This window comes from Lampetra fluviatilis, chromosome 26, assembly GCF_964198595.1.
Source record: "Lampetra fluviatilis chromosome 26, kcLamFluv1.1, whole genome shotgun sequence".
In the NCBI taxonomy this organism is placed as follows: Eukaryota; Metazoa; Chordata; class Hyperoartia; order Petromyzontiformes; family Petromyzontidae; genus Lampetra; species Lampetra fluviatilis.
In genome coordinates, this window is record NC_136300.1 from 11,876,259 (window position 1) to 11,901,440 (window position 25,182).

The window sequence follows — 25,182 nt, forward strand, 5'->3', positions numbered from 1 at the left end:
ATCGTCACCACCAGGGCTGGACTGTACATGTACAAATTGCGCTGCTAATATTGAGTCTTCTCTTCCAAGAGGTTTGGGCAGCGTGAAAGAATAGGCCAAAGTATACTTTAGACGGTGTCTCTATCGTGCAGGATATTCCGGCAGCAATGGCATGAGCGAGCAATTGCAGCGCTGCACCTTCACCTTGGATTGTCGGTATGACAATTGGCGGCTTGGGAGTTAAAAACTAAACTATAGCTGTTATAATCATTATTATACCAGATAAGATTCACTGTGCTGTATAGCTCTTTTTCAGAAAAAAATCTGGCCACAAAATGACAGCTGGGCTTATCGCGCAAGTTGTTTCTAAATGTGGCGAGAAAACCCAGAGGGCCACACGACCACGGGACGAGTAGCATGCACACTCCAAATATACAGAAGGGGTCAGGGGTCGGGATCGAACCCACGACCTCTTGCATAGCAGGCGAAGGAGTTCACATCTCACCAGCGCGGCGCCTCTGTCACCTGTGTCATGGATCCAGCAATCCCTCTGGATGTGGCCGTCACGCATTCAATCCCTCAAATTTGGCACGGGACTCCTCTGAGTTCGCGGTTCGACTCGTGTTGCGGGTGAATATTTCATGAGAGCTGAATAATGGATGGGATGGATGTTGCTTGCTTGTCAGTTTCGTGGCCACGGCCACTCGGGCGAGCGTCTTGGCGCACTTCACCGTGGGACGATGCCGCCACCTGGCGGGGAGATTTCATATGAGGCCGATGATCGTGATCGGAATATTTACTTATTCTGCGAATTAAAATGGATGGAAAAAAATAACCCGTAAACACTGAGTCTTAAAATCATACAAAATCCGTTCAAAACTAACTTTTTTAAATACAAAAACAAAAAAAATTCGGATCTTTAAAAAATAAAAAAATTCGTAAAAAATGTAGGATCTTAAAACATACAACCGTTAAGTGTTAGACTAAAGATAATAGGTTAAATAACAAACATATTTACACAAACCCACGCATACATTAACACTTTAACTTAAGAAGGGAGTATATGTTGTACAATTATAGCAAATGTATAACAAATACGAACTAAATAACTTAGCTTGGAGGCCGATCTTGACACTGCTGGTACCGGTCTTCAGCAAGTCCACTCAGCTGTGTTTGTTGTTGTTGTTGATGATGAGTCGCACTATTAAACGAAAGGATCATAGAAAGGAGACTGATTAAGCTAATGGATATTGGCGAGACTCAGTTTGGCTTCAGACGGGGAAGGGAAACAATGGATGCGATCTTTGCACTGAGAGTATTCATAGTGAAGTTCAGAGAGAAGACACGGGGCCTGCGTGTGGTGTTTATTGATCTCGAGAAAGCGTAACCACAGGGTGTCTAGCGAGCCCACCTGGTGGTGCATGAGAAGAAGAGGAATCTCTGAGGTGTACATCCGGCTGATCCAGGATCAGCGTGAACAAGGGAGAGTGCACGTGCGAAGCGGCTGTGGGGTGTCGGGGGCTTTCAAGTGAAAGCGGGAGCGAAGCGAGGTTCCGTCCTGAGCCCCTTCCTGTTCATCCTGGTGCTGGACACACTCACGAGAGACATTCAGAGGGAGCCCCCCTGGTGGATGCTGTTTGCAGACGACATTGTGGCGATGCGGTGGAAGCAGAGGGGTAGTGGAAGAGGATTTGAAGATCTGGGTGCAAAAGATTGAAGGGAATGGGTTGAGGAGCAGTCGAGCGAAGACGGAGTACATGGTGGCAAGTTTCAGTGGAAATAATGCAGGAGATTGCTAATTGGAATTGACCAGTTCATGAAGACAAGCGAGTTTAAGTTTACCGGGGTGCCACGATGTGTTGCTGTTGGATCACTATGATGGATGAGAACAATAACAAGGGCTGGATGGCTGAAATGGCGAGAGATGACTGGTGTGGTGTGCGATAAGAGGGTACCAGTTTGGTTGAAGGGTAAAGTGTGTAGTGTATAGTGTAGTGTATAGTGTAGTGTATAGTGTAGTGTATTGTACAAGACGGTGGTGAGGCCGGTGCTGGTGTATTGGGGCCGAGTGATGGGGTACAAGAAAGAGGAAGGGCCAAGCTACGACAGTCACAGAGATGAGGGTGTTGGGTTTAACAAGGAAGGACACGGTGAGAAATGAAGACATGACAGGAAGACTCAAGGTGGTAAAATTCACGGAGAAAATGAGCGAGAAAAGGCTGGTGTCGTGCGGTCATGTGGAGAGACAACAGGATAATTACGTGGGTCAGAAGGTGCAAGTGGAGGGAAAGAGATGAAGAGGAAGGCAGAAGAAGAGGTGGAGGGGGGGGGCGATCGGACACGGTGGCCCGAGGAGCGTAAAGAGAGATGGCGCAGGACGTGGCAGCGTGGAGAAGGTTGGCAAGGGCAGCGGACACCCCCACGTGAGTGGGACAAACGCGTGGAAGAAGAAGTTGTTGCTGGTGGTCATATTGTTGTTGGTATTGGTGTGGTGTTGTTTTGAAGGCGCTGCCACCGTCTTTGTAGAGTAATCAGCAGTCATACTTGCTTCAACCAATACTATTGCCCTGCCAGGTGTTCAAAGGCAAGGCCCCCTCTCGACTGCTGAAATTGTGCACTCCCAGAAAGCAGGCCGGTGTGGCTGATGAGATGTGTAAAATCATTGTATTTTCAAAGTGGCGGGACAGATTGCCTCGTTGTTTCCTCGACTATTGTTGTATTCTCTCCATCAGTCTCCATGTTTTATACCCGAATGTCAAAGAAGAAGCTGTTACAGCACCACCGCGAAAGCCGTCCGCTCAGTGCGGTCGATGCATCTCGTTGTTTTCACGGATTTCTTTCCGAATCCCAGTGTTGGCCAGAAACACCGCGAAAACAATTGTGGCAAATTTACGGACCCAGTGTTTTTTGTCCCGAATCACCGAGTGATACCGGTGATACTTCTGCTGCTGCTGTTGCGTTGGCAAGTAGCGCACATGCAACAACACCAACACTCTCAACACAATGGGCTTAAAGTGAAAATATATATATTAAATAGGCGACGTTTCGGGGAATGGCCTTTCTTCATAGCACACGTGCTATTACGGCCACACACAGTGGTATTGGCTCATGAGTTAGACCTCTAAACAGAATGGATCACCGTGTTGTCCTAAAACTAAACTAATAACAAGGATCCGTGTTGTCCTTGATTGGGTTTCCAAATCTCTCGGTTTTTTTGTATTGTTTGTTGCGGTAACGATCTGACGCGGCCCTACTGGACATCTGTGAAAATAGCTTAATAGCTCATCGGATTCCTCCAGTGTAAGTAAACAGTCTGATTCTGATAATTGCTCGAATACGCGCTGTGTTAATTCGAGTGAAAAGCTTGGAGATTCGTATGATGGATGGAGGAATAAAGAACATGCTTTAAGATTGTGAACGTCCGTAATATTTTGTTCACATTGAATGGATTTCGGACGCAGTGATTGGGAACACGTTATAGCATTGTATTACACTTTGTGGCCAGGAGACGGCAGTCCCGCACATATACTGGACTATAATTGTTGTACGACACTGCTGTGCTTCCCACCTTCACGAACCCCAGTGTGGTGTCAAATAACCCCCACGACTCAGCACGGCGTGGCGGGGTGAGGGCGTGCATCCAGCAGTGGATTTACAATTCACTGTTTGTCTCACCCATCACAACTGTGTTCAACAACCACACGTGTGCAGATCACAACAACGCACTCACAGACTCACCCACTCACTCATTCACCCACTCACCACACTATAAATCACAACAACACAATCATAGACTCACCCACTGACTCACCCACCCACTCACCACTGCATGTCACAACAACACACTCACAGACTCACTCACCACTGCAGGTCACAACAACACTCACAAACTCACCCACCCACTTACCCCACTACAGATCACAACAACACATTCACTCACCCACTCACTCACCACTGCAGGTCACAGCAACAAACACACTCATGGACTGACCCACTTACTAACCCACCCACTCACCACACTGCAGGTCACAACAAGCACACTAACAAACTCACTCACCCATCCACTCACCACACTGCAGGTCACCTGTCTTCTTCTTGTTGCCTCCTCCCTTCGTCTCTCTTCTACACAAGCTCTTGTGATAAATAACCTTGCTGAATCCAGGAAGTGCGTGTCACCCTTATCTATTGCAACTTAGTTAGTGCGCATGTTGCTGGCTGCTAGATGTTTTTGGTATTTTGCTCAGCAACTGTGTTCAAATAAAAACGTTCCACCCCAGGTACTACTGCTTTCTGCAGTGACCCATGGCTCCTACCATCTGGGAATTGCCCAGTAAGATTGGAACGTTGGGAGGTTGGGCCAACATCGGTCCAACCAAAATGCCAACGTTGACCCAACATTGCATGTTCACCGAGAGAAGACTTGTGTTTAGTATTTGCCCCAGGGCTCTGTTGTATATATAAGAGCCTTCTGATCTCAATGTCTCTCACCTCAGGAGGATTCAGGTTAATGTTGCGGAGCTCTCGGGCATACAGGCGGTGCAACTCTGCGAGGACTTCAACAGCCAGATGAGGCCCGGGCTCGGGGCGACTAAAGAATCGGGTACATTGGAGATAGGAATCCCAATTAAAATGCCTTGCACCAGGGCCCGTGCCAAAACTTTCTCGCTGCAGAATAGATCATATAAAAACACCGAAAGTATTTCTTACACATTCCATCAGCTCCACAGCCTTCTGGGAGCGCATACTCTCAGCAGCATGGGCTCAGTCGAAGCAAACCTCTCGACCAGTTTCGGTATTCAGTGTCTCACCAGCAGGGTCAGCCTCGCTTGAATCGATGCTGACCCACGTCTCCTGAAGACATGGGTCCCAGTTCGATGCAACATTATAAAATAAGCAACTCAACATATCACGCTGCCGAGGTCTCCATCGACACACAAACCAGCCCTCGGAGACAGGGTTGATGGGGGGACAGGTGGGGAATGGAGGAGTGAGGATGGAGTGGATTATCGGGAAATTGTGGGTAAGACGTGATTTGGAGGATGGGAGAGAGATGGTGGAGGAGGAGGGTGATGACAGAGAGCCGTGGTGAATGGGAATGACGGAGTGGGTGACGATTGAAGATAAAACATAAATACAACGTAAGGCCCACTGAGCAAGGTAGCACTTTTTTAGAAGCGACCTGGCCACAAATGATATCTCAGCGAAGTGAGTTATCATGTGGCAATTTATAGCAGCCAGACACTCTAAACGCGTGATGTTGATTCTAAACGCGGTGGGAAAACCCGGAGGACCCGGAAAAAATCCCATGCGACCACGGGGAGAGATACAAGCAAATTCCAAACATACAGCAGGCGTCAGGGTCGGGATGGAGCCCACGACCTCCTGCGCACCAGGCGAGGTAGTTAACGTCTCGCCACCGCGGCACCGCAGGCAAGCGATGGAGGCGGTGTGATCATGCTGCTGATGAGGGCATCTGACAGAGGGAGACTGTGGAGGGGAACTTGAGGTGGGGGGGATGAAGGACAACAGCGAGATAGCTGGCAAGTGTTTAATACCTCCCCTGATATACAGGAGGTCGTAGGTTTGATCCTGATCCTGACCCTGACGCCTGTGTGGTTTGGAGTTTGCGTGTCTCTCTCCCCTTGGTCGCGTGGATTTGTCTCCGAGTCCACATTGAGAATTAACATCACGAGTTCACAGAGTGTTTGGCCGCTATAAATGTCCACGTGATAAGTCCCCAACTTCGTTGAGTTCTCATTTGTGATGGCCAAGTCACTTCACCAAATAACGATCTCTAGAGCTCAGTGGGGCCTCACGTGGTCAAATTAAAACAAAGTTGACGTCGTGAGTTTGTCTTCTGTCATGCCGTGTGGGTCGTGAGCGTTGTTTGACCACTCGTCGAGCTGATACACCAGTGGGGCTTTGCCTGGTAGGATGGGGATGGTTCAGTTGTATTTGTTTGCGTGATTTGTTTACCTTTCTTGTTCTTTGCACTACTCTCGTGTTTGTGTACTGTGTGTTGTTGTGACGTTCTTACCCCCGTATAAATATTGTGATTCTGACCAGTGCGGGTTGTTGAACGTGTGGAGCGCAGACGCGGCAGCGTAGAAGTGCATTACAACAACGGGGTTTTGTGGGCCCGTTGTTCAGGAGTATTTGGCTGCTGTACACGTCCACACGATAAGCAGTTGTTGAGCTTTCATTCGCGATGCCCAGGTCGCTTCTGAAAAAGAGCTGCGTAGCTCAGTTGGGGCCTTACCTGGTAAGCTTTAAAACTATATCTATAGTTCATAGTTTATTATTTATAGTTCACAGGATGTTGCAGGATGATGTTGGAGGAGGAGGAGGATGATGGAGGATGGGGACGTCGCGAGGTCGTTGGGGCGGAGGAGTCTCCCCAGGCCCCCGCGTCGCCCCCCCCCCCCGCGCCCGTCGCCATGGAGATTCGCGTGACGCGCCCCGCAGATCCGGGCTCGGGGCTCCCAGCCCCGGGAGCGAGGAGGTTGGGGGAGAGGTGGAGACACGGAGACACCGCAGGGAGACACCGCGGGGAGACACCGCAGGGAGACACCGCAGGGAGACACGGGGAGACACGGGGAGACACAGGGACACCGCAGGGAGACACCGCAGGGAGACACGGGGAGAGACCGCAGGGAGACACAGGGAGACACGGGGACATCACAGGGAGACACGGGGAGACACAGGGACACCGCAGGGAGACACCGCAGGGAGACACGGGGAGAGACCGCAGGGAGACACCGCGGGGAGACACCGCAGGGAGACACGGGGAGACACGGGGAGACACAGGGACACCGCAGGGAGACACCGCAGGGAGACACGGGAAGAGACCGCAGGGAGACACAGGGAGACACGGGGACATCACAGGGAGACACGGGGAGACACAGGGACACCGCAGGGAGACACCACGGGGAGACACGGGGACACCGCAGGGCGACATCGCAGGGAGACACGGGGACACCGCAGGGAGACACCACGGGGTGGAGCAGGAGGTGACTTTGCGCTCCTGGCATCACCCTAAACTCCTCATCCTCCTCCATCATCACCACCTGCACCTGCAGGGATCTCCCACTCGCGAGGAACTGGCGGGTGGGAGAAGGCAGCCCGCTGGGACGAGGCTGAGGAGGGCTGAGGTTGAGCAAGCTCCAGGAGCCGTGCGACAGGGAGGTCGAGGAGGTTGATGAGGAGTTGGAGTGAGTTGAGGAGAAGGAGGTAGGGAGGAGGGGGTGCTTGAGGAGGTTGCGAACGCGAAACGTTGAGCAAGCTCAGGAGGTCGCGGGAGAAGGAGGGAGATTGACGAGGGGAGTGGGGGGATTGAGGAGCAGCCCCGGGGGGGTTGGTGAGGAGGGTTGAGACGACGGCAAGAGGCTGATGTAGCCGAGCAGCTGGAGTCAACGTCTTGAGACGTTGGAGGTTGAGGAAGCTGAGGGAGGAGGAGGTTGAGGAGGAGGAGGAGGCCGCTGGGCATGGAGGGCCGTGCGGGCTGGTGTGGCCGTGCCCGTGGCTGCTGCTCAGCGAGCCCCGAGGCGGCCGAGAGGCGCAGCGTGGAGGCCCTCCTCGCCTGCAGCGCGGGGGCCGCGGGCGACGAGGACGAGGAGGACGACGAGGAGGCGGCGGCAAGGGGAGCCTGGGCTGAAGAGGTGGGAGAGCTGCTTGTGCCGTCAACGCACCGCGCACCGACTGAGCGTGAGCCAAGATGACGACGTGGAGCAGTGCCGGGTTATCCTCGTAGCAAAAGTAGCTGCTACACGTGTAGTATCTACTACACGTGTAGTATCTACTACACGTGTAGTATCTACTACACGTGTAGTAGCTAATACACCACGTGTAGTAGCTACTACACGTGGTGTATTAGTTACTACACATGTATCTACTACACGTTGAGTAGCTACACCACGTGTAGTAGCTACTACACGTGGTGTAGTAGCTACTACAAATGTAGCTACTACACCACGTGTAGCTACTACACGTGTAGCTACTACACGTGTATCTACTATACATGTATCTACTACACGTGTAGTAGCTACTACACATGTATCTACAAGTAGCTACTACAAGTAGCTACTACACACGTGTAGCGGTGTCCCCGTGTCTCCCTAGTAGCTACTACACATGTATCTACTACACATGTATCTGCTACACAAGTATCTACTACATGTGTAGTTGCTACGGGCCCCGCGCTAAATGCTTTCAAGCTATCAATTCCGGTTCAGTGATTCTGCACTTGCTCTATTACTATAGTACTGTAGCGCCTTCGACTTTTACGAACGACCGGGTGTTTAAGGTTAGCGATTTGTCGTATTATCTGGCTGTGTAGCAAATGAAAAAATACAATTACTTTACTGTGCAAGTAAAAAATTGTGTTTTAATATTAGTTTTGTAGGGCCCCTTTATAACACATGCGACCAGCACCGCGTAGGGGTTGGGCACTGGCTGCCAGTATGGAGTGCGCGACCGTGTGTACGAGTTTATTGAGCGGTAACTGTGGAGAGATTCGGGGGTTGTTGGATGTGGGTGCCCGTAGAGATTTGTAACCGGAGATCTGGGTCATCGTGCATGGGCACCCAGAAGGGATGGAATTTGAATGATGGTGCCATCACTGTCATTGCTGTTCCGTGTGTTGATCGAGGCGGGGGAGCATAGACGTGGGGGCATAGTGTAGTACAATGGAGTTCGCTGCACTGCCCACAAGTTATGCCGCACAAGGCAATTAGCCAGCCAGCTTTTCGTGCCTTAGAAGCAGCGCACTCAGAGCAATTGTTTGAGTCCATCATCCATGCGTCCGGTGATATTTGCGGCCGTTCGTCAGCATTGATTCAACCAAGCCTGACTGCTCCGTCGAAACCGGTCCAGTGTCGCTTGTCTTGAGATCAGTGCTGCTGAAATGACGCACTTCCAGCAGAACGCGTGCGGTGCCTGATGGGTTGTATAAGAAATTATTTTACAGCAAGTCGTCATGCGGAGAGGTGGACCGGTGAAGGAAACGTTTGTGGTGCTTATTTAAATCATCATCAAACGTGGATCGACATAATAGGTATCACTTTGTGGGAGGCCAAACAGCGATTAAAACTAATCAAATGTTTGTTATTTTACTAATAAATTTTTTAAAAGAGCTATAGAACTCAATGGACCTTACTTGGTATAATAAAAAGAAATAGTTTCAATAGTTTAGTTTTCCCTCTTCCATGCCGTGTGGGTCGTGAGTGTTGTTTGACCAATGGTCGAGTTGATCATTGCGAGTTGTTGATCGTGTGGGAGCACAGACGCAGTCTGCGTCACACGACGTAGCCCTGCAACCTATAACACCTGTTGTGCATGGAGTATACTGTATTTGGGAGAAAATACAACGTAAATATTTCTACCAATCGCAGAACAATTGCGTAGGATGTCCCCGGTTGCGCTGCGTGACTCTCCGATGCGTTATCGGGTCGTGCCGCGCGCGTTGTTCGCCGTCCTTGGCTACGTACGGTGCGAAAGAAGGTCAACATACGCACATTATGTCCGACGTTTTGCTCCACACGCTGAGGGTTTCTTCAGGAAGTGAAAACAATGCACGCAGTCCAACCCGAAAACAAAACACATCCGAGAAGCAGACTCGGACTTTATTACTTTAGCCGCCGAGGCCCCATTGAGCCACGCAGCTCCATTTACTCCACCGACAGCCACAGCCCAAGACCCATCGGCTGTGGCCGCAGCTACAGCACCTTGCGGGGTGGACGGAATGTGTAACCAAGAGCAAAATCAACAAGTTATTATTGACACAAAACCCATGCCAAAACTTACTGCAAACCAGATAAACAACACAAAGTGCTTACATTAAAGCAAGCCTAGGACTCGTGCGTCATTGTTTTTGTTGTGATTGTCGTGGTTGTTCCTGTGATTGTTGTGGTTATGATTGTTGTGGTGGTTGTTGTTGCTGTGATTGTTGTGGTTGTCGTTTCTGTGATTGTTATTATTGTCATCATACTGCAGGTTCACGGCTGGCGCCGCTCCGCTCCCTACTCCCTGCCGACTCCGAACTCCGCGCGTCGTCGCGGCGCCACCGGCCCGTCCACTGCGCCCGCCCGTGGGTCCGCCGCGACCTTCCGCCACGGCACTCCGGGCCGGCCCGCGGCCGCCCGACGAGCGGCCCGGGAGAGCGGCGGCCCGGGAGCGGCGCGGGAGACCTGGGACTTGGCCGCAGAGCCGGGGGCCCGGCTCGCGACGCTTCAGCAGACCGCGTGGGGCCGATGGACGGGGGACAAGTGGACAACACGGATGGTCCACAGCGAGGGTTCGTCTCCACGGGGCTGCTACCCTGATCCCAATGAGCAGGATGAGAAGGATGGTGAGCAGGATGAGGAGGAGGAGCATGAGGAGGTGGAGGCACGAGGGGAGGTGGAGGAGCTCTGCTCGGCCGCGTCTCGGCTGCACGTGGCCCCGCGCGCTCTCGTCAGGGACGAGGAGGAGGACTGCGCCACGTCGACCGATGAGCAGAATGAGGATGGGCGAGGCGCGCACCACGGCCCCGTGCCGGAATCCGGCTCCAAAGCCGGCGCGGCCCATGACAGCGACCAGGGGCCCGACTTGCCACCGTCGTTCAGCCTCTACTCCGTCCTGCCGCCGGTGAGGAGCGAGGCTCGCGGCTTTCTGGCCAATCCGGCGTCGGGGCTCTCCGACCCATGGCGGCACCTGGACGCGGACGCGCTCAGGATTGACAATTGCCGGCGTGTCGAGTCGGCACCTGCCGGGAGGGGGAGCGGCGGCTTGAACTACGAGCCGCGCGGCCGCCGACGCTGGAGGAGCTCCCGGCAGCCCGCGGCAGGGAGGGCGGCCAGGAGGGCGACGGGATCGCGCGCTCACGAGCGAGCGGCCGGGGTGCGATGTGGGGTCGGGACTGCCGGCAGGAGGGGCGGACGAACGGGAAAGGATGTGGCGCAAAGGCCGGGTTCCGGCGGCAGGAGCGGTGGCGACGGTGGCGACGCGGAGAGCGTGGGGAACGTGCGGCGAGAGGGTTTTGAAACTCGGGATGAGCACAGGGCCGGGGGGCGCCTGCCGCTAGTGCAGGGATGCAAGGTCCGTATCCCCATGGTACCACACACACTGCTCTTGTGACTAAGACCAACAGAGTGAAAAAACAGCCTCTGTATCACCATCGTCATCTCATCATCAAATACTCCCTGGGACCTGGATGCGTCTGAGCCATGGTATGGATCCCCACGTGGGACTTTCAACTAAAACCACGGTTGAGAGATGTTTATCGGACGGTGTTAAAGTGCACCGAGTGCAATCGAGGGACACGTGTTAAGCCTGTTTACAGCGAGCCACTGCTCGACGCTTACCGAAAAAAATACCTGCGGGCACACTCAGCTTACACGCGGGCGGGTGCGACGACCTCACTGCCACGCCGTCTCGCCTTTCATCGCTCCGGACTCATTAGCGCGTGCGGCTCCATTGACTGGGGTCATTAATCACGGCGGCGAGAGATCACGGGTCGCGGGATGCGGGTGTTGGCTTACGGTGGGCGTCGAGGTAAAGGGAGGGGGGGCATTACGATGTTCGCAGGTTGTAAGACGCAAAGCACACCGCTGAGATGCGTAACGCTACGTGAGGTTCACCCAACTGACCACCGCGGGCCCCCTCCCACTCTCACGCAAAGTTTGTGGTATTCGTACCACAGCACCATTGTGTAAACCCCCCCCCCCCTACCAAGGAATATTGGAATATTCGCTCCCGCCAGCGGACGTTTGTTGCCTTCAAAGAGGGCCGAGTGTTAAGGTCAGGTTAAGCGATATAAGCTGAGAAAAAAAACCCAGCTACATTGGCGAGGGCACAGTTAGGGCCAGATGGTATGAAAATGTTAAATGCTACTGAAAAAGTGCTAACTTTATAGAAATGCTGTAAAAAGTGGCCTTAAAAAACAAGGTTTTTACTTTGAAGGACAGGAAACTAGTGTTCTTATTCGTAAGGTTTTCCTCTTAGTGCAAAGCGATTTACGTGCATTTTTTCGTAGGATTGTTAAGCGTTAATTGGAGGTAAATATGCGCTTGTGTCAAGATAGGCTATTCGGGTCTCGCCATCACAAACCACCAGTCCCGTTAAACGGATGTTGAAATCGTGTGCAAGATGTATTCATCCACAATAGGCCGGATAAACTAGTTAATCCCCATCTGCAGATTCGGGCCAAATTAATTGGCCAGGATCACCTTGGCCACTTTTATTCGAAAGGGCGCCGCGGTGGCGAGATGTTAACTACCTCACCTGGTATACAGGAGTTCAATCCCGACCCCGACGCCTGTATATTTGGAGTTTGCGTGTTCTCCCCGTGGTCGCATGGATTCTTCTCCAGGTTATCTGGTTTTCCCTCCACATTTCGATTCAACATGTGTTTAGAGTATTTGGCTGCGATAAATTTCCACATAAGCCACTTCATTGAGCTGTCATTTGTGGACCGGTCGCTTCTGAAAAAGAGCTAAATAGCTGAGTTGGCCTTACCTGGTAAAAGAAAAAGTTTAGTTTTAGTTTAGAAAATACGGCTTTCAAGCCATGTTCCTGTTGCTGCCCCTCCACTGTCAGGCCATTTGACGCGTCGTGAATAATTAAAATGGAGAGGTTATTATTCGTTAGAGCGGACTTGTTTTATTCACACTCAACTCTCGCGAACAGCAGTTTTTGCTGACGAAAAAAGAATAGGCTTCACCCTTCCCGGCAAGGCATCAAGGCTGCACTAACCACATGCATGCTTGTGGTAACACAGTGCAATTTCGCTGCAAAATTGTAGTTATTTGCGAACGACGGTCAAAAACTAAATTTTAAATAAAGGATTCGGCAACACGTTGCTGGCACAATCGCTTGCGTCAACAGTTTTATTGTGCATTCCGTAGAAAACTTTCCCAAAGTGCAAATAAATTAACTTCACATGGAACACCGATTCGACTTTATCGGGGATCCGCAACATCCCTGCAGCAGCAGCATCGTCGTCGTCTGGGAATCCGAGGATCAGGCGAAGGCGTCGTAGCGTGGCGCCACTGTAACACGAACCAGGTCCCCACTGCCCTGAGGGTGGCATTCACTATTAATGATTTCACCACGGCATCTCGGATACGGATCGTTTACATTGCTCGACAGCTGCCATGGTGGGAGGAGGGGGGAGGGGGGCTGGAGTGGGCACCATTGACCAGACACGAGGTACGCACGAGTGACGTCGCGCGCGGGGTGGCTGAACCAGCGCCATCGGCCGGCATTAAAAGTGGAAGTGCTGGAAAATGGAGGGCACATCGGCCTTGGCGCCTGCCCTGGACCCCGCGTGTGACTCCTCGCTCTCGGCCGAGGAGCCGTATCCTGGCGAGGTCTGTGCGTCGATGGACCCGAAGGGCGTCTCCATTCCTCCGAAGTCCAGATCCGAGAGCAGGAAGTCGTCCTCCATGGTCTGCGTCTCGATGCTGGTGAAAAAGAAATCGTCGAGGTCGTTGCGGGGCGTCTGGGTCTCGGCCGAGCTCAGAGGAGCGCGGGAGCTGCCTCCCGCCCGTGTCTCTCCGGGAAGCGAGCCGGACTCGGCCGCGAAGTTCATCACGGGAGTGTCGAGCTCGGGAATTGACGCGACTTGTTCCTGCGGCGCACCGGGCTCCGTCTGGGTTTGAATGTGCAGAGGCACGCAGCTCGACGTGAAGTCCAGCCTCAGTGCGTTGTCTCCTGCCGAGTCGTCGGTGGAGAACGAGGAATCTCTGCGCACATCCGCCCGCATCATGGAGGGGTGTGCGAGCATCTCGCCCTTGAGATCGATAGAATCAGGGCACGCCATGGAGGACCCTCGCTGCAAAAACAAGTCGGTCTGTGTCTCCGTGTTGAGGGCACTGTTGCACGCAAAAGTCATTTGGCTCTCGGGCAGCCTAGAGGCGTACTCTAGAAAGTTTCCAAGGTCAGTTTGGGTCTGAGTATCCAGCAGTTCAGCGCAGTTTCCAGAAAACCCAGCTCGGACTGCAGGGAATTCCAGGGAGGAGTCCTGTAAGAGAACCTCCAGGTCGGTCTGGGTGTAACTGTCAAACATTTCCATGTTGAAGTCGTCTACGAGCATCATCGACGTCTGCGTAGCCCCGTCCACCCTCGTGCTATCGGGGGCTACGGAGTTCGGCGCCACCAGCGACGTGTCTGTCTGGGCGGACGTGTCCAGCGTGCCGGGCGCGATGCAGTGGTCACCCCGGTCTCGCGAGTGGGATGGGAGCGCCGCCCCCGACAGCAGCTGCTCCAGGTACAACTCAAAGTCGTGGGTGTGCGTCTCCATGTCCACGCCGCTGGCACAGCCAGCGCGCATCTGGCTCGGATCTCTGTTCGTATTTTCAGGCGCAGTCGCCCTGTCGCAAACAACCGATTCGAGGGTGCTCAACTGATTCAGCTTGAGACCCTGGCCGAGCATAGCCATGGCGTGTAAAGTGTTGTACATGGAAGGATCCTTGAGTAGGCCGAGCACCGTTGAGTTATTGTCACCAACAAATATGCCAGCGTTACACGGTGTTGAAATGTCATACGTACCACCACTAAGCTTTGGACCCAAGGAAATATTTCTGCCATTCGGATCCCACGATGCAACGTTGGGAATTAATTGCTTCTCTGTCACCTTAGTGATTTGTATTTGGTCTTGCCCTGATTCCGTCTGTACCGCAAAGCTGGACGTCGTTCTTTGAGGATTGTGCTGAGTTTGCGTGCAAACGTTATTCGACGCGGAACCCACGGCGGTGAAGCTAACATCGGTTTGCGCATTTGCACTGACCAAGAAATTCAGCGGATGTGAGTACGTGTTCGTGGCTGAAGAATATGGGTTAGAGGCACCATAGATATCATTGATGCACACCTCGGTCTGAGCTTCGCACGTAATCGCTTTCGGTGACGCATTAGATACGGTGGAGACTGGCTGCAAACAATGCTTGCCATCGAGGTCCAAAACAGCGCCAACTCCCTTGGAGCCCTTGGCGTTGGCGCCGCCGAACGCGCCAGGGACGAGCGCCAGCGTGCTCACGATAGCGCCCGCCTCATCCACGGCGACCACCACGGGCTTGATGGAGCTGCCCTCTCTGTGGCCGAGCAGGGCCGCCGCCCCCCGCTGAGTCACCGAGAGCTTCAGCAGCACCGCACTCGGCTTGGGCAGCAGCAACCGTTTGGACGGTGCTCTCAACGGAGCGGACGGCGCTAGCGGCGGTGGCGGCGTGGGCAGCGGGTCGCTCTCGCACTTCGGTTTCGAGGAGGCGACCTTTGCACGCACAGCATGCTGCTCCACGCACCTCCCTCTCGCCCTCGGCGCGACCGCCGCCCGCACCTGCTCTGCGGCGATGGATGGGCCTTGCTGAGCGGCGCGCGCAGGAGAGGGGATCGGCGCCGGCGGACAGGCGTCCGGCGTCTTCGGGGAAGATTTGTCGATCGCCGGACCGGGCTTCTGCTGCGGTGGTGCCGCCACCATGTCTTGCGCCGTGGGGGTGGAGTCACCGGCGTGAACATCGGGCTGCTGCGTGACCGACACGACCCTCATGGGGGTTTGCACGCTGGACTGGCTCTCCAGCTTTCGTTTGCGCCCGGGCGGCACTCTTGAAACAAACAAAAAAAGAAATGTTGATGAATTGTTAAAAGTCAATAATGGTTTGTCATTACAGTAAGAGCTGTTATAGATACAAATCTCTGGACTGTGTTCCAGGCTATCTTTATATGCTTTTCAAGTAAAAACAAAACGACTTTGAAGTTATGGTCAGGCTGTAGTACTCTCGTGCCATAGTGATGGGCGCTGCACGTTTGTACCAAAAGGTATGGAAATGATGTTACAGTAATGGCTTTGCAGAGTTATTATGGAAATAAACGCAGAAGCCATCAAATATTCAAATAGTCCATGTCGGGCAGCCTGGGAGAGCTCCAGCATGTATCTACACGATTAAAAGATGTATGTTTCAATTACACCTTCCTTTAAAACAATAACTAAGGTGCTGGCATCAGTGATCTCAGCTCCCTCATGTTAGCACCAGCAAGCCCTGCTCCTCCAGACTGGTACCAGCAATCCCCTCTCCCTATGCTGCCACTAGCATTCACATCTCCCCATGCTGGCACCACCATAGCTCAGCTCCCTTATGCTGGGACCAGCAATCCCAGCTCTATAAAAAATAACTTTATTTCACCAGGCAAGGCCTACTGAACTATATAGCACTTTTTCAGAAGCGACCTGGCCACAAATGATAGCTCAACGAAGTGGTTTATAATGTATACTTTAAGCGCATGTTTCTAAATGTGGAGGGAAAGCCGGAGGACCCAGGGAGAAATTCATGCGACCACGGGAAGAACATGCAAACTCCAAATATACAGGCATCAGGGTCGGAATCGGATCCACGACATCTTGTATACCAGGTGAGGTAGTTAACATCTTGCCACCGCGGCGCCCCTCTCTCCCATACCGGCACCAGCAATTCCAATTCCCCACCTGGCACCAGTATTCCTATGTCCCTGATGCTAGCACCAGCGATCCCAGCTGCGGCCCTGCGCTTGCACCACAATTCCCGTCTCCCCACGCTGGCGTGCCTGTGCTCCTCCGGCAACACGTGGCCGGTGCGGTAGGCGTGGGAGAGCAGTGCGGTGCGGCTGGCGTAGGGGCAGCCACAGGAGCAGCTGAACACTCGGCCACAGTCGCCCTGGTGCCGCCGCAGGTCGGCGCGCGTGCTGTACCGGCGCTCGCACACCCCGCACTCGTGCGTCCGCTCCGCGTGCATCTTCAGGTAGTGCTGCGGGGAGTGAGCGTTGGCAGTGTGGATCACTGACGTTATATACAAACTTTGAACCCGTGGCATCACACCACGAGAAGGCGAGTAGAGTCGGTTATGTAATAGGAGTAGACGGGGTAAGATGACATTGAAAGGGAAGGGATGCCGGGATGGAAGTCCCCAAAGATGGACAGAGTGCACAGATCAAGATAAGTAGCAGGACGATATTAGCGCTGGGCAGGAAACGGAGGGGGAGAAGGAATGAAAAGGTGATGACAGCGGAGGGAAGAGAGGCAGATAAAACGAAGGAGCGAGCAGAAGTGAGCTGCACGGAGCAGCGTCTGTTTTCGAAGGGGGCGGAGAGGGAGAGAGGGGGTATTCGGAGTGAGATGGCCACGCACCAGTCACGTGATTTACGGGAGGCTTGAGCTGATTTATATATTTATAGATATCGCGTCTGACTGGCATCGTGCATAACCTAATGTAGGGCTGTGAACTTTTTCATCACAAAGGGCCGAATGGGGACACCTCGGCCATATCTGTCACTGATCGGTTCTTGATTTCAGTGGATCAAGTGTGAGAATGTGAAAAGACACTGCTTATTTAGCTTTTGCGTAGGATTAGGGGTTAGGAAACCTAGGGTTCAGGTTTAGGGATTAAATGTATGGTTAGCAGTTAGGGTTTATGGTTATTGTTGAGAGTTTATGGTCAGTGTTTATGGTTGGCTTTAGGTGTTAGGGTTTATATTATGGTTAGTTACAATGGTACCAAGACCTCTATCTCCTTACTCAGCATCTGCAGAAACAATAGTCTCAGCTATAGCTTAAATTCTCACTGAATATATTCTTAGCCGATGGTAGACCGGAGTAGGTGGCACGTGACCAGAAACGACAGTCCACAGAGAGAGGAACACTGGATGTTGTGTGCTGGGTGCAGAATTATTGTCCGGTTCGCCAACCCAAACAGTCCCCGCAAACTCCAGTCATCATCGCAGGATCGGCTTTAGGCAAACCATCGAACAAAGACGGTCACTACATCGCACGCTCTCAGATGCGCTTCTGCGGCAGTCTGGAACGCTCTTCCTTCCGATATAGGGAAGCCACCGGAGCTATGCACTTTTAAATCTATATTGAAAACTAATTTATTTAGAACTGCTTTTTGTGTTGATTTTGTTGTCGTCCCCCCGCACCTCCGATTAGCACGGTTGGCCACGTACGGTGCGAAACAAGTTCAACATACGTACAATGATTTCTTGGCCTCGCCCCTGCCTGAAACGGCGACTCACCTGCCGCACGAGGGAGAACTGGGCGAATGGCCTCCCTGGCCCTCTGGGACAGCCTTGCACAGGGCAGCAGTAGAGCTTGGGTCGGCCATCTGACGAGCGGGACGGTCTGTCGGACGGCTGTGGGCCCTCCTAAACGACGCGGAGTAGTCCCAGGTGAGTATCCGAGCTCGCGCGAAGCACACGAGAGGGGGTTTGGTGTCTTGTAGTGGATTGGTAACTACAGGACAGTACTCGATTGAGATTACGCTGGGCAATCATCGCCCGCCCCTCTTGCGACAACTTGGCAGGACACTCCTGCATGAGGGTCATGAGACTCGGTGAGACTTTCCTGGGTAAAACAAACCTTAGAAAGGACTCAAAATAATTACCTTCGTTGCGGAGAATGTGAACAACAACGCCGCACCTCCAATTAGCTACGTACGGCGCAAAAGAAGTTCTACATACATAAGCAGCCGTGTCATCCTCACACATCCGTCTCGGCACGTAAAAATAAAGTTATTTTACAATCCTTCAGTCGCACGGCCCTCCTCTGAGAGCGCACAACTTCAGCAGCATTACCTGTGGACCGGCGTTGACACACATTCATGCCATACATTGATATAGTTGTTGGTGTCAGGTCTCGAGTGTGGAGATAATGAGGAGCGTGCGTGCGTGTTGATAACGCATGCGCTGTCGGGATCTCTTGTACATCACTGCTGGCGGCAGGAATGGACCTGTCGTGTTCCCTGTGCAGGTAATGTGTCACTGCTCTAGTCGACACTGTTCTGAGGGCCGTGTAGTGTCATTCTGCGGCTAAGCTGTATCCCGTGTGGGTTTTCTATCCGTGACAACTGTGTACCCTGCGGTTATGCTGATGTCACGTGTGCAGTGGGTGGTATGTCCCATGTGATGTGGTCTTGTGTGGTGTGGTTTGACCCCGTGTGGGGTGGTGTGCTGTGCCCCGTGTGGGGTGGTGTGGTGTACCCCGTGTGGTGTACCCCTTGCGGTGTGCCCTGCCTTGGCGTGGCTCCACGTTGTGATGGAGCGCGACCCTCACCCTCACGCCGTGCGCCTTGTCCAGGTGCATGCGAAGCGCGGGTTCGTTGGGCAGAGCGCGGCCGCACCGCGGCACGGGGCACGCGATGTCGGTGCGGACCGCGCGGCCCAGCTCCTGCGCCGAGGGCACCACCAGCACCGAGACCTGCCCCGCGGCCTCACCAGGCACAGGGCCCCTTGCGGCCGTCATGCCAGCGGCCTCAAGCACACACACGATCCTATGGGCCCACACACACGATCCTATGGGCCCCCACACCCGATCCTATGTGGGCCCACACTCGATCCTATGGGCCCCCACACCCGATCCTATGTGGGCCCACACTCGATCCTATGGGCCCCCACACCCGATCCTATGTGGGCACACACCCGATCCTATGTGGCCCAACCCCGACCGGATTATCGTCGCCACCCTTTGCACCGCGGACCAAGTCCGCGCATGTTTCTCAGTCTGCCGAGGTCGATTACCAAAACCGTGCAATATACACCACCCTAATCAACCTGTGCACGAGATCGATACAATCAACACAAGACGCCAATTCCCGTAACGGTGGCAACCCCAGCCGAGACCAGCTCCCGTGGTGCCCCGACTCGGCCTAGTTGCCCCGCCAGGCTTAACCCGCCCGAGTCGACAAGGCCCGAGGGCTTGGTGCCGACTCGCGATGCTAACCTCGGGACGATTTTAAACCCGGGGCCGAACCGAACCGGCCGACCCCGAAGACCGATTCCGATGTTCTGACCCCGAAGACTGATTCCGGGCCCACTGGAATCCGTGTCGCGGTGTGTCTCCCTCCCTGACGTGTCTGTGTGTCTCTCTCAGTGAAGTGTCTGCCAGTGTCTCTACGTGTCTGTAGGTTGTATCTCTCTCTGTATGCTGTATCTCTCCCACGCGTTGTCTCCGTATGCCTGTCTCTTGGTGTCTAACTCGTTGTGTCGATGGACAATGTCGGGGTTGTCCGCGCCGCCGTTGCTGCGCTACGCGCGCGTGAGAGCGCGAGGTGGCGTCACCCACACACACAGCAAAGACAAAGATCCCCCGTGTAGCCTACACACGCTTTTGGGGCAAGTGCTGTTATGTTCGCGAGTTGCTCGCCTCTTTAAGGACTGTACTGCGGCTCTTAAAATATTGAGGATTACCATGGGAGTCCAGTTTACCGTGGAAGTCTAGTTTACAACGGGAGCCCAGTTTACCGTGGAAGTTTAGTTTACCATGGAAGTCTAGTTTACCATGGAAGTCCAGTTTACCATGGAAGTCCAGTTTACCATGGAAGTCTAGTTTACCATGGGAGTCCAGTTTACCGTGGAAGTCTAGTTTACCATGGAAGTCTAGTTTACCATGGGAGTCCAGTTTACCGTGGAAGTCTAGTTTACCATGGGAGTCTAGTTTACCATGGAAGTCCAGTTTACCATGGAAGTCCAGTTTACAACAGGAGCCCAGTCCACCCCGTGGAAGTCCAGTTTACCATGGAAGTCTAGTTTACCATGGGAGTCCAGTTTACCGTGGAAGTCTAGTTTACCATGGAAGTCCAGTTTACAACAGGAGCCCAGTCCACCCCGTGGAAGTCCAGTTTACCATGGAAGTCTAGTTTACCATGGAAGTCTAGTTTACCATGGGAGTCTAGTTTACCATGGAAGTCCAGTTTACCATGGAAGTCCAGTTTACCATGGGCAGGAGTCGGCAACCTGCCGCTCTGGAGCAGCATGCGGCTTTTTAATCCTTTATTTAATCCTTTTCCTTTATATTAAGTTCACTTGCTTGCTTGCTTGCGTGCTTGCTTGCTTGCTTACGACCGTGCAAATCTTTCGGTCGTTTTTTAACCCATTTCCCGTGATCCAATCGAGCTGACATTTTGCACACAGACTCGTTGTGCGTGACAATTTATTTTCGTGAAAATTTTTTTTCCAAAATTTTACACTTGTTAGGAACATTTTTGTTTCTTATTTTTGCAATCGCAAACAAAATGATTTGCGTTTTGACCGGTCGGTAACACGATTACGTTATGTTGTGAGTTATATGAGGTATGGTTAGCTCTTGTTGTAGTGTGCGGGGGATTAGCTCAGATGGTAGAGCGCTCGCTTAGCATGCGAGAGGTAACGGGATCGATGCCCGTATCCTCCAATGACCAATATTTTTAAATCCTTTATATTAAGTTCACTTGCTTGCTTGCTTGCGCGCTTACGACCGTGCAAATATTTCGGTCGTTTGTTAACCCACTTCCCGTGATCCAATCTAGCTGACATTTTGCACACAGACTCGTTGTGCGTGACAATTAATGTTCGTGAAAATGTTTTTCCAAAATTTTACACTGTTTAGGGAAATCTTTTTAAATATTTAATTACCAATTGCTTAATGGTGGCAGACAATCATCTGACCCATAGGTGGCAGCCATCTCAAGCCAAAGGACGAGAGGACTCTAGCCGCCCGTTTCATGATGACGCAAATGTTGACTAACCACATGGCATGAAATCCCTGCCCCCACGCTGTACAATGGAGACTATTTATAGAGCAGTTATATTGAAGCCGCCAGGTTCTTGAAAGTGGTAGAACGGGTCAACGCTAGTGCCCTCGGGAATATACGTGGCATGTCAAGAGGTGATCTTAAATTTTTAAATCCTTTATATTAAGTTCACTTGCTTGCTTGCTTACTCAAGAAAAACAGAAATGAATAATAAAATGAAACCGATGCCACGCATATAAAGGATTTATAGTGAAAAACTTAGTTTTTACGGGTTAATTTTTATTAAGTTCGCATCCTTGCTTGCTTGCTTGCGTGCTTGCGTGTGCTTACGACCGTGCACATCTTTCGGTCGTTTTTTAACCCACTTCCCGTGATCCAATCGAGCTGACATTTTCCACACAGACTCGTTGTGCGTGACAATTTATTTTCGTGAAATTTTTTTTCCAAAATGTTACACTGTTTTGGGAATTTTTTAAAAATATTTAATTACCAATTGCTTAATGCTGGCAGACAATCATCTGACCCATAGGTGGCAGCCATCTCAAGCCAGAGGACGAGAGGACTCTAGCCGCCACGCATATAACGGATTTATAGTGAAAAACTTTGTTTTTTACGGGTTAATTTTTTTAAGGACTGATTTGTGACGTTATACTGATAGGCACCGCCAGGTTACACCAGCCCACAGGGGATTATTGTGTCCCTCCGTCGTGCAGGGAGGGGCTGGGTGGGGAGGGAGGGGAGGGTGGGGAGGGTGGGGCTGGGTGGGGAGGGTGGGGCTGGGTGGGGAGGGAGGGGCTGGGTGGGGAGGGTGGGGAGGGGAGGGGCTGGGTGGGGAGGGGCTGGGTGGGGAGGGGCTGGGAGGGGAGGGAGGGGCTGGGAGGGGAGGGAGGGGCTGGGAGGGGAGGGAGGGGCTGGGTGGGGAGGGGCTGGGTGGGGGGGCTGGGTGGGTGGGTGGGGCTGGGTGAGGAGGGGCTGGTCACCCCGTGGTGCCCTTATAAAACTCAACGTTTAACCTACTCACGCCGGCTTGTGCCCGCCCTCACAGTCGGGCATATTTGCGGAATACACCACGCCGCCGTTGACCCTGGCCATTGACCGAGCAACCCAACGTTCCTACCAGCTCCCTCCGCAGGAATGTGGTTTATGAAGGTCCGTCTCGTATTGACCACAGTGCATTGCGGCACTTAAAATGTTGAGTTTTTTTTATACCGAATTCTAAAAAGATGGCACTTCTTGTTATTTTGGTTACTGAACCCCTAACCTAGACGAGCACCAGAACTGGTTCAGATATTCGCCACCGTTATTGTTCGTGAGCCGGAAATCGAACTCGGATCGCCGGGTTCAGAGAGAAGTTGTCACTCAAGAATCACTCCACAAAGGAGGCCGCGTTGGTGAATTCGTGTTGTGTGTGTTGACCTTCATTCCCACCATACGTAGCCAACCGCTTTTAGTTTTGCGTCTAACTGGAACCCACATCTAAGAGAGGGGTCCTTTTTGCCTATAGTTCCACCAGCATTGGTTCAAGCTGGCTTGGACTCTGGATGACACTGCCTGAACTGGTCCACAGTCTGTATTAAACCAGGGGTCGTCAACCAAAATAACAAGAAGAGCCGAAATTCAATTGGTGGATTCGACTCGGTCCTTAATAAATGTCACGGAAGCAGTCCTTAAAGGCTCTGGAGCCGCGGTTTGCCACCCCAGTATTACACCGATGGTGCTGCAGACGTGTGGCTGATGGGATACTTGTATTCGTTTTACGCGGAGACACACATACCGGACGTTTATAGTGTACTTATTATTCGTTTCCCCAGTGTTGCAGATTAGTTCACACGCACACGTCAGCTTTGTGTTTAACATCATGTCCTAGAATCTCACCGAGATGCTGAGGAACGAGGAGGTCCAAAATGAACACCTCGATCGAGACCCAAACAGCGCACCTCCTGGAAGACAATGATGTATCAGCATGAACTGCTGCATTGAGAACATCAATAGGGCGATGTGGACCATCTTCATGAATGGAAAGTTAAAGACACAAACCATAGTAGCGCGATTGTGGCCCTGCGACCCAAACGATGGAAGGTCCCGTGAACCACTGTTGTCGTCTGCGCTCCCACAACAGAGGAGCGAAAGCTTCGCGAAATTTATCAACTACTCTAGATGTGACCACAAGCAGATATCGACGTTACAATTTAGCTTCTGAACAAACTGTATTGATGCCAACATGCACAAGAATATATATATTTTTGTCTTGTCTGGCGCATGCTTGTTAATTTAAGCCAGGGGTGTCAAACTTACGGACCCGACTCCCTAAGCCCCTTCCTCCGACCCGCCACGTGTAATTTCTATTTTTAAATCCTTTATATTAAGTTCGCTTGCTTGCTTGCGTGCGTGCTTGCTTGCTTGCTTACGACCGTGCAAATCTTTCGGTCGTTTTTTAACCCACTTCCCGTGATCCAATCGAGCTGACATTTCCACACAGACTCGTTGTGCGAGACAATTAATGTTCGTGAAAAAAAAATTCCCAAAATTTTACACTTTTTAGGCAAAAAAAATCTATTTTACATATATTCAAATAGAACTCATTCATGGCTTTGGCTGAACGTCACAGTATAAGGGCCCAGAGCGTAACCCCTCCACAGGCTGTGACGGAGTAGCGCAGTTGGTAATGCCCTTGCTTCCCATGCCAAAGGTCGCGGGATCGATCCCCGCGTCCTCCACAGGCGAATATATTTTTAAATCCTTTATATTAAGTTCGCTGCCACGCATATAAAGGATTTATAGTGAAAAACTTTGTTTTTACGGGTTATACTTATTTAAATGTATTATTGTTTAGTTGTTTTACCCCCCCCCCCCCTCTAGATGCCCTCGTCTAGACATCCACCCCAACCCTCCCCTCCACTCCTTCTCCCCGCCGCCACCCGCGAGTGGGTAGATCTCCATCATCACGCGATGCTTGCACACAGATCCTCGGGACCCTCACCATGGCCACTTTATCAGGGCGATAGACATCCGCGGAAGCACACCGCCCCCTCCGCCCCTCACGTCTGCATCTCTAGAAATCCGAGGAAGTTCCTCGCGCTGTTTTCTATACGTTTTTTTTAAAAATAAGTAATATTTAAAAATACTTCTTTAAAAACACGCTTTAATGAAATGCGCCGAGGCTTGCCATAACATACGGGACTGTGGTGATTTACTGCCAACGTGAGTTGAGCGTGGACAATTAGACCCAAGCCGAAACATAACATATAAAAATTTATGTTTAAAAATATTTTATTCATTTTTTATGATAGAATATAGTATTGTCATCAGTATGACATAAGTATACCAAGTTTTCAGTCGATACCACATTGGGAAGTGGGTTAAAATTTAGTTACAAGATTTGAGGATACGACAACAACGACAACAACAGACAGAGTGAGTTAAATAAAAGTGTGTAAAAAAGAGTCCACCAGACGAAAATAAGGACGACGCCACGCTTCTTTATTGGCCGCACGAGCTCACGCTGCCTGCGACCACCCCGCTCCGAATCCCATCAGGAAGCGCCCCGATCGCCCCGCCTATTTTTGGGCGTTCCCTTCTCTCTCGCCCCGCCTCCTCTTTCCTCTCCATTATGACGTCATCTCCCCTGCAAACTGGGTCCCCGTGGGTCGAAGCGCTACACGTGCAACTGTTGAGGCCGCTGGCCCCCGAGGCCTCTCTC

General features: G+C 52.1%; 2 protein-coding genes and 1 non-coding gene across 4 annotated transcripts; 2 read left to right on the forward strand and 1 right to left on the reverse strand.

Moving 5' to 3' along the window:
• The first annotated feature begins 6,446 nt into the window (after positions 1-6,446).
• LOC144942151 (uncharacterized) lies at positions 6,447-12,561 on the forward strand. The gene is made up of 3 exons (XM_078868912.1): positions 6,447-7,637; positions 9,970-11,067; positions 12,553-12,561. Exons 1-3 carry the CDS (start codon positions 7,464-7,466, stop codon positions 12,559-12,561), a joined length of 1,281 nt encoding a protein of 426 aa, XP_078725038.1. The 5' UTR covers positions 6,447-7,463.
• On the reverse strand, positions 12,524-20,087 carry ATMIN (ATM interactor). 2 transcript variants are annotated; one of them, XM_078868782.1, is made up of 4 exons: positions 19,028-20,087; positions 17,992-18,120; positions 16,672-16,727; positions 12,524-15,551 (listed from the first exon to the last, which is right to left on the reverse strand). In XM_078868782.1, the coding sequence occupies exons 1-4, from the start codon at positions 19,214-19,216 to the stop codon at positions 13,220-13,222; spliced, it is 2,706 nt and encodes a 901-aa protein (XP_078724908.1). In that variant the 5' UTR covers positions 19,217-20,087; the 3' UTR covers positions 12,524-13,219. The 2 variants fall into 2 exon arrangements, with proteins under 2 accessions (XP_078724908.1, XP_078724907.1); XM_078868781.1 differs by having other exon boundaries at positions 16,528-16,727.
• Positions 20,088-21,069: 982 nt separating this feature from the next.
• TRNAA-AGC (transfer RNA alanine (anticodon AGC)) lies at positions 21,070-21,142 on the forward strand. The gene has a single exon. It is a non-coding gene; the product is annotated as a tRNA-Ala (tRNA).
• Positions 21,143-25,182: the final 4,040 nt, after the last annotated feature.

Excerpts from the sequence above, each read along its gene's own strand:
- LOC144942151 (XM_078868912.1), top strand. The coding sequence starts at position 7,464 with ATGGAGGGCCGTGCGGGCTGGTGTGGCCGTGCCCGTGGCTGCTGCTCA. Across the intron at positions 7,638-9,969 it reads GGGGAGCCTGGGCTGAAGAG|GTTCACGGCTGGCGCCGCTC; the intron begins GTGGGAGAGCTG and ends ATCATACTGCAG.
- ATMIN (XM_078868781.1), bottom strand. The coding sequence starts at position 19,216 with ATGACGGCCGCAAGGGGCCCTGTGCCTGGTGAGGCCGCGGGGCAGGTC. Across the intron at positions 16,728-17,991 it reads AGTTCTCCCTCGTGCGGCAG|CACTACCTGAAGATGCACGC; the intron begins GTGAGTCGCCGT and ends CACTCCCCGCAG. Across the intron at positions 15,552-16,527 it reads GTGTTGCCGGAGGAGCACAG|AGTGCCGCCCGGGCGCAAAC; the intron begins GCACGCCAGCGT and ends GTTTGTTTCAAG.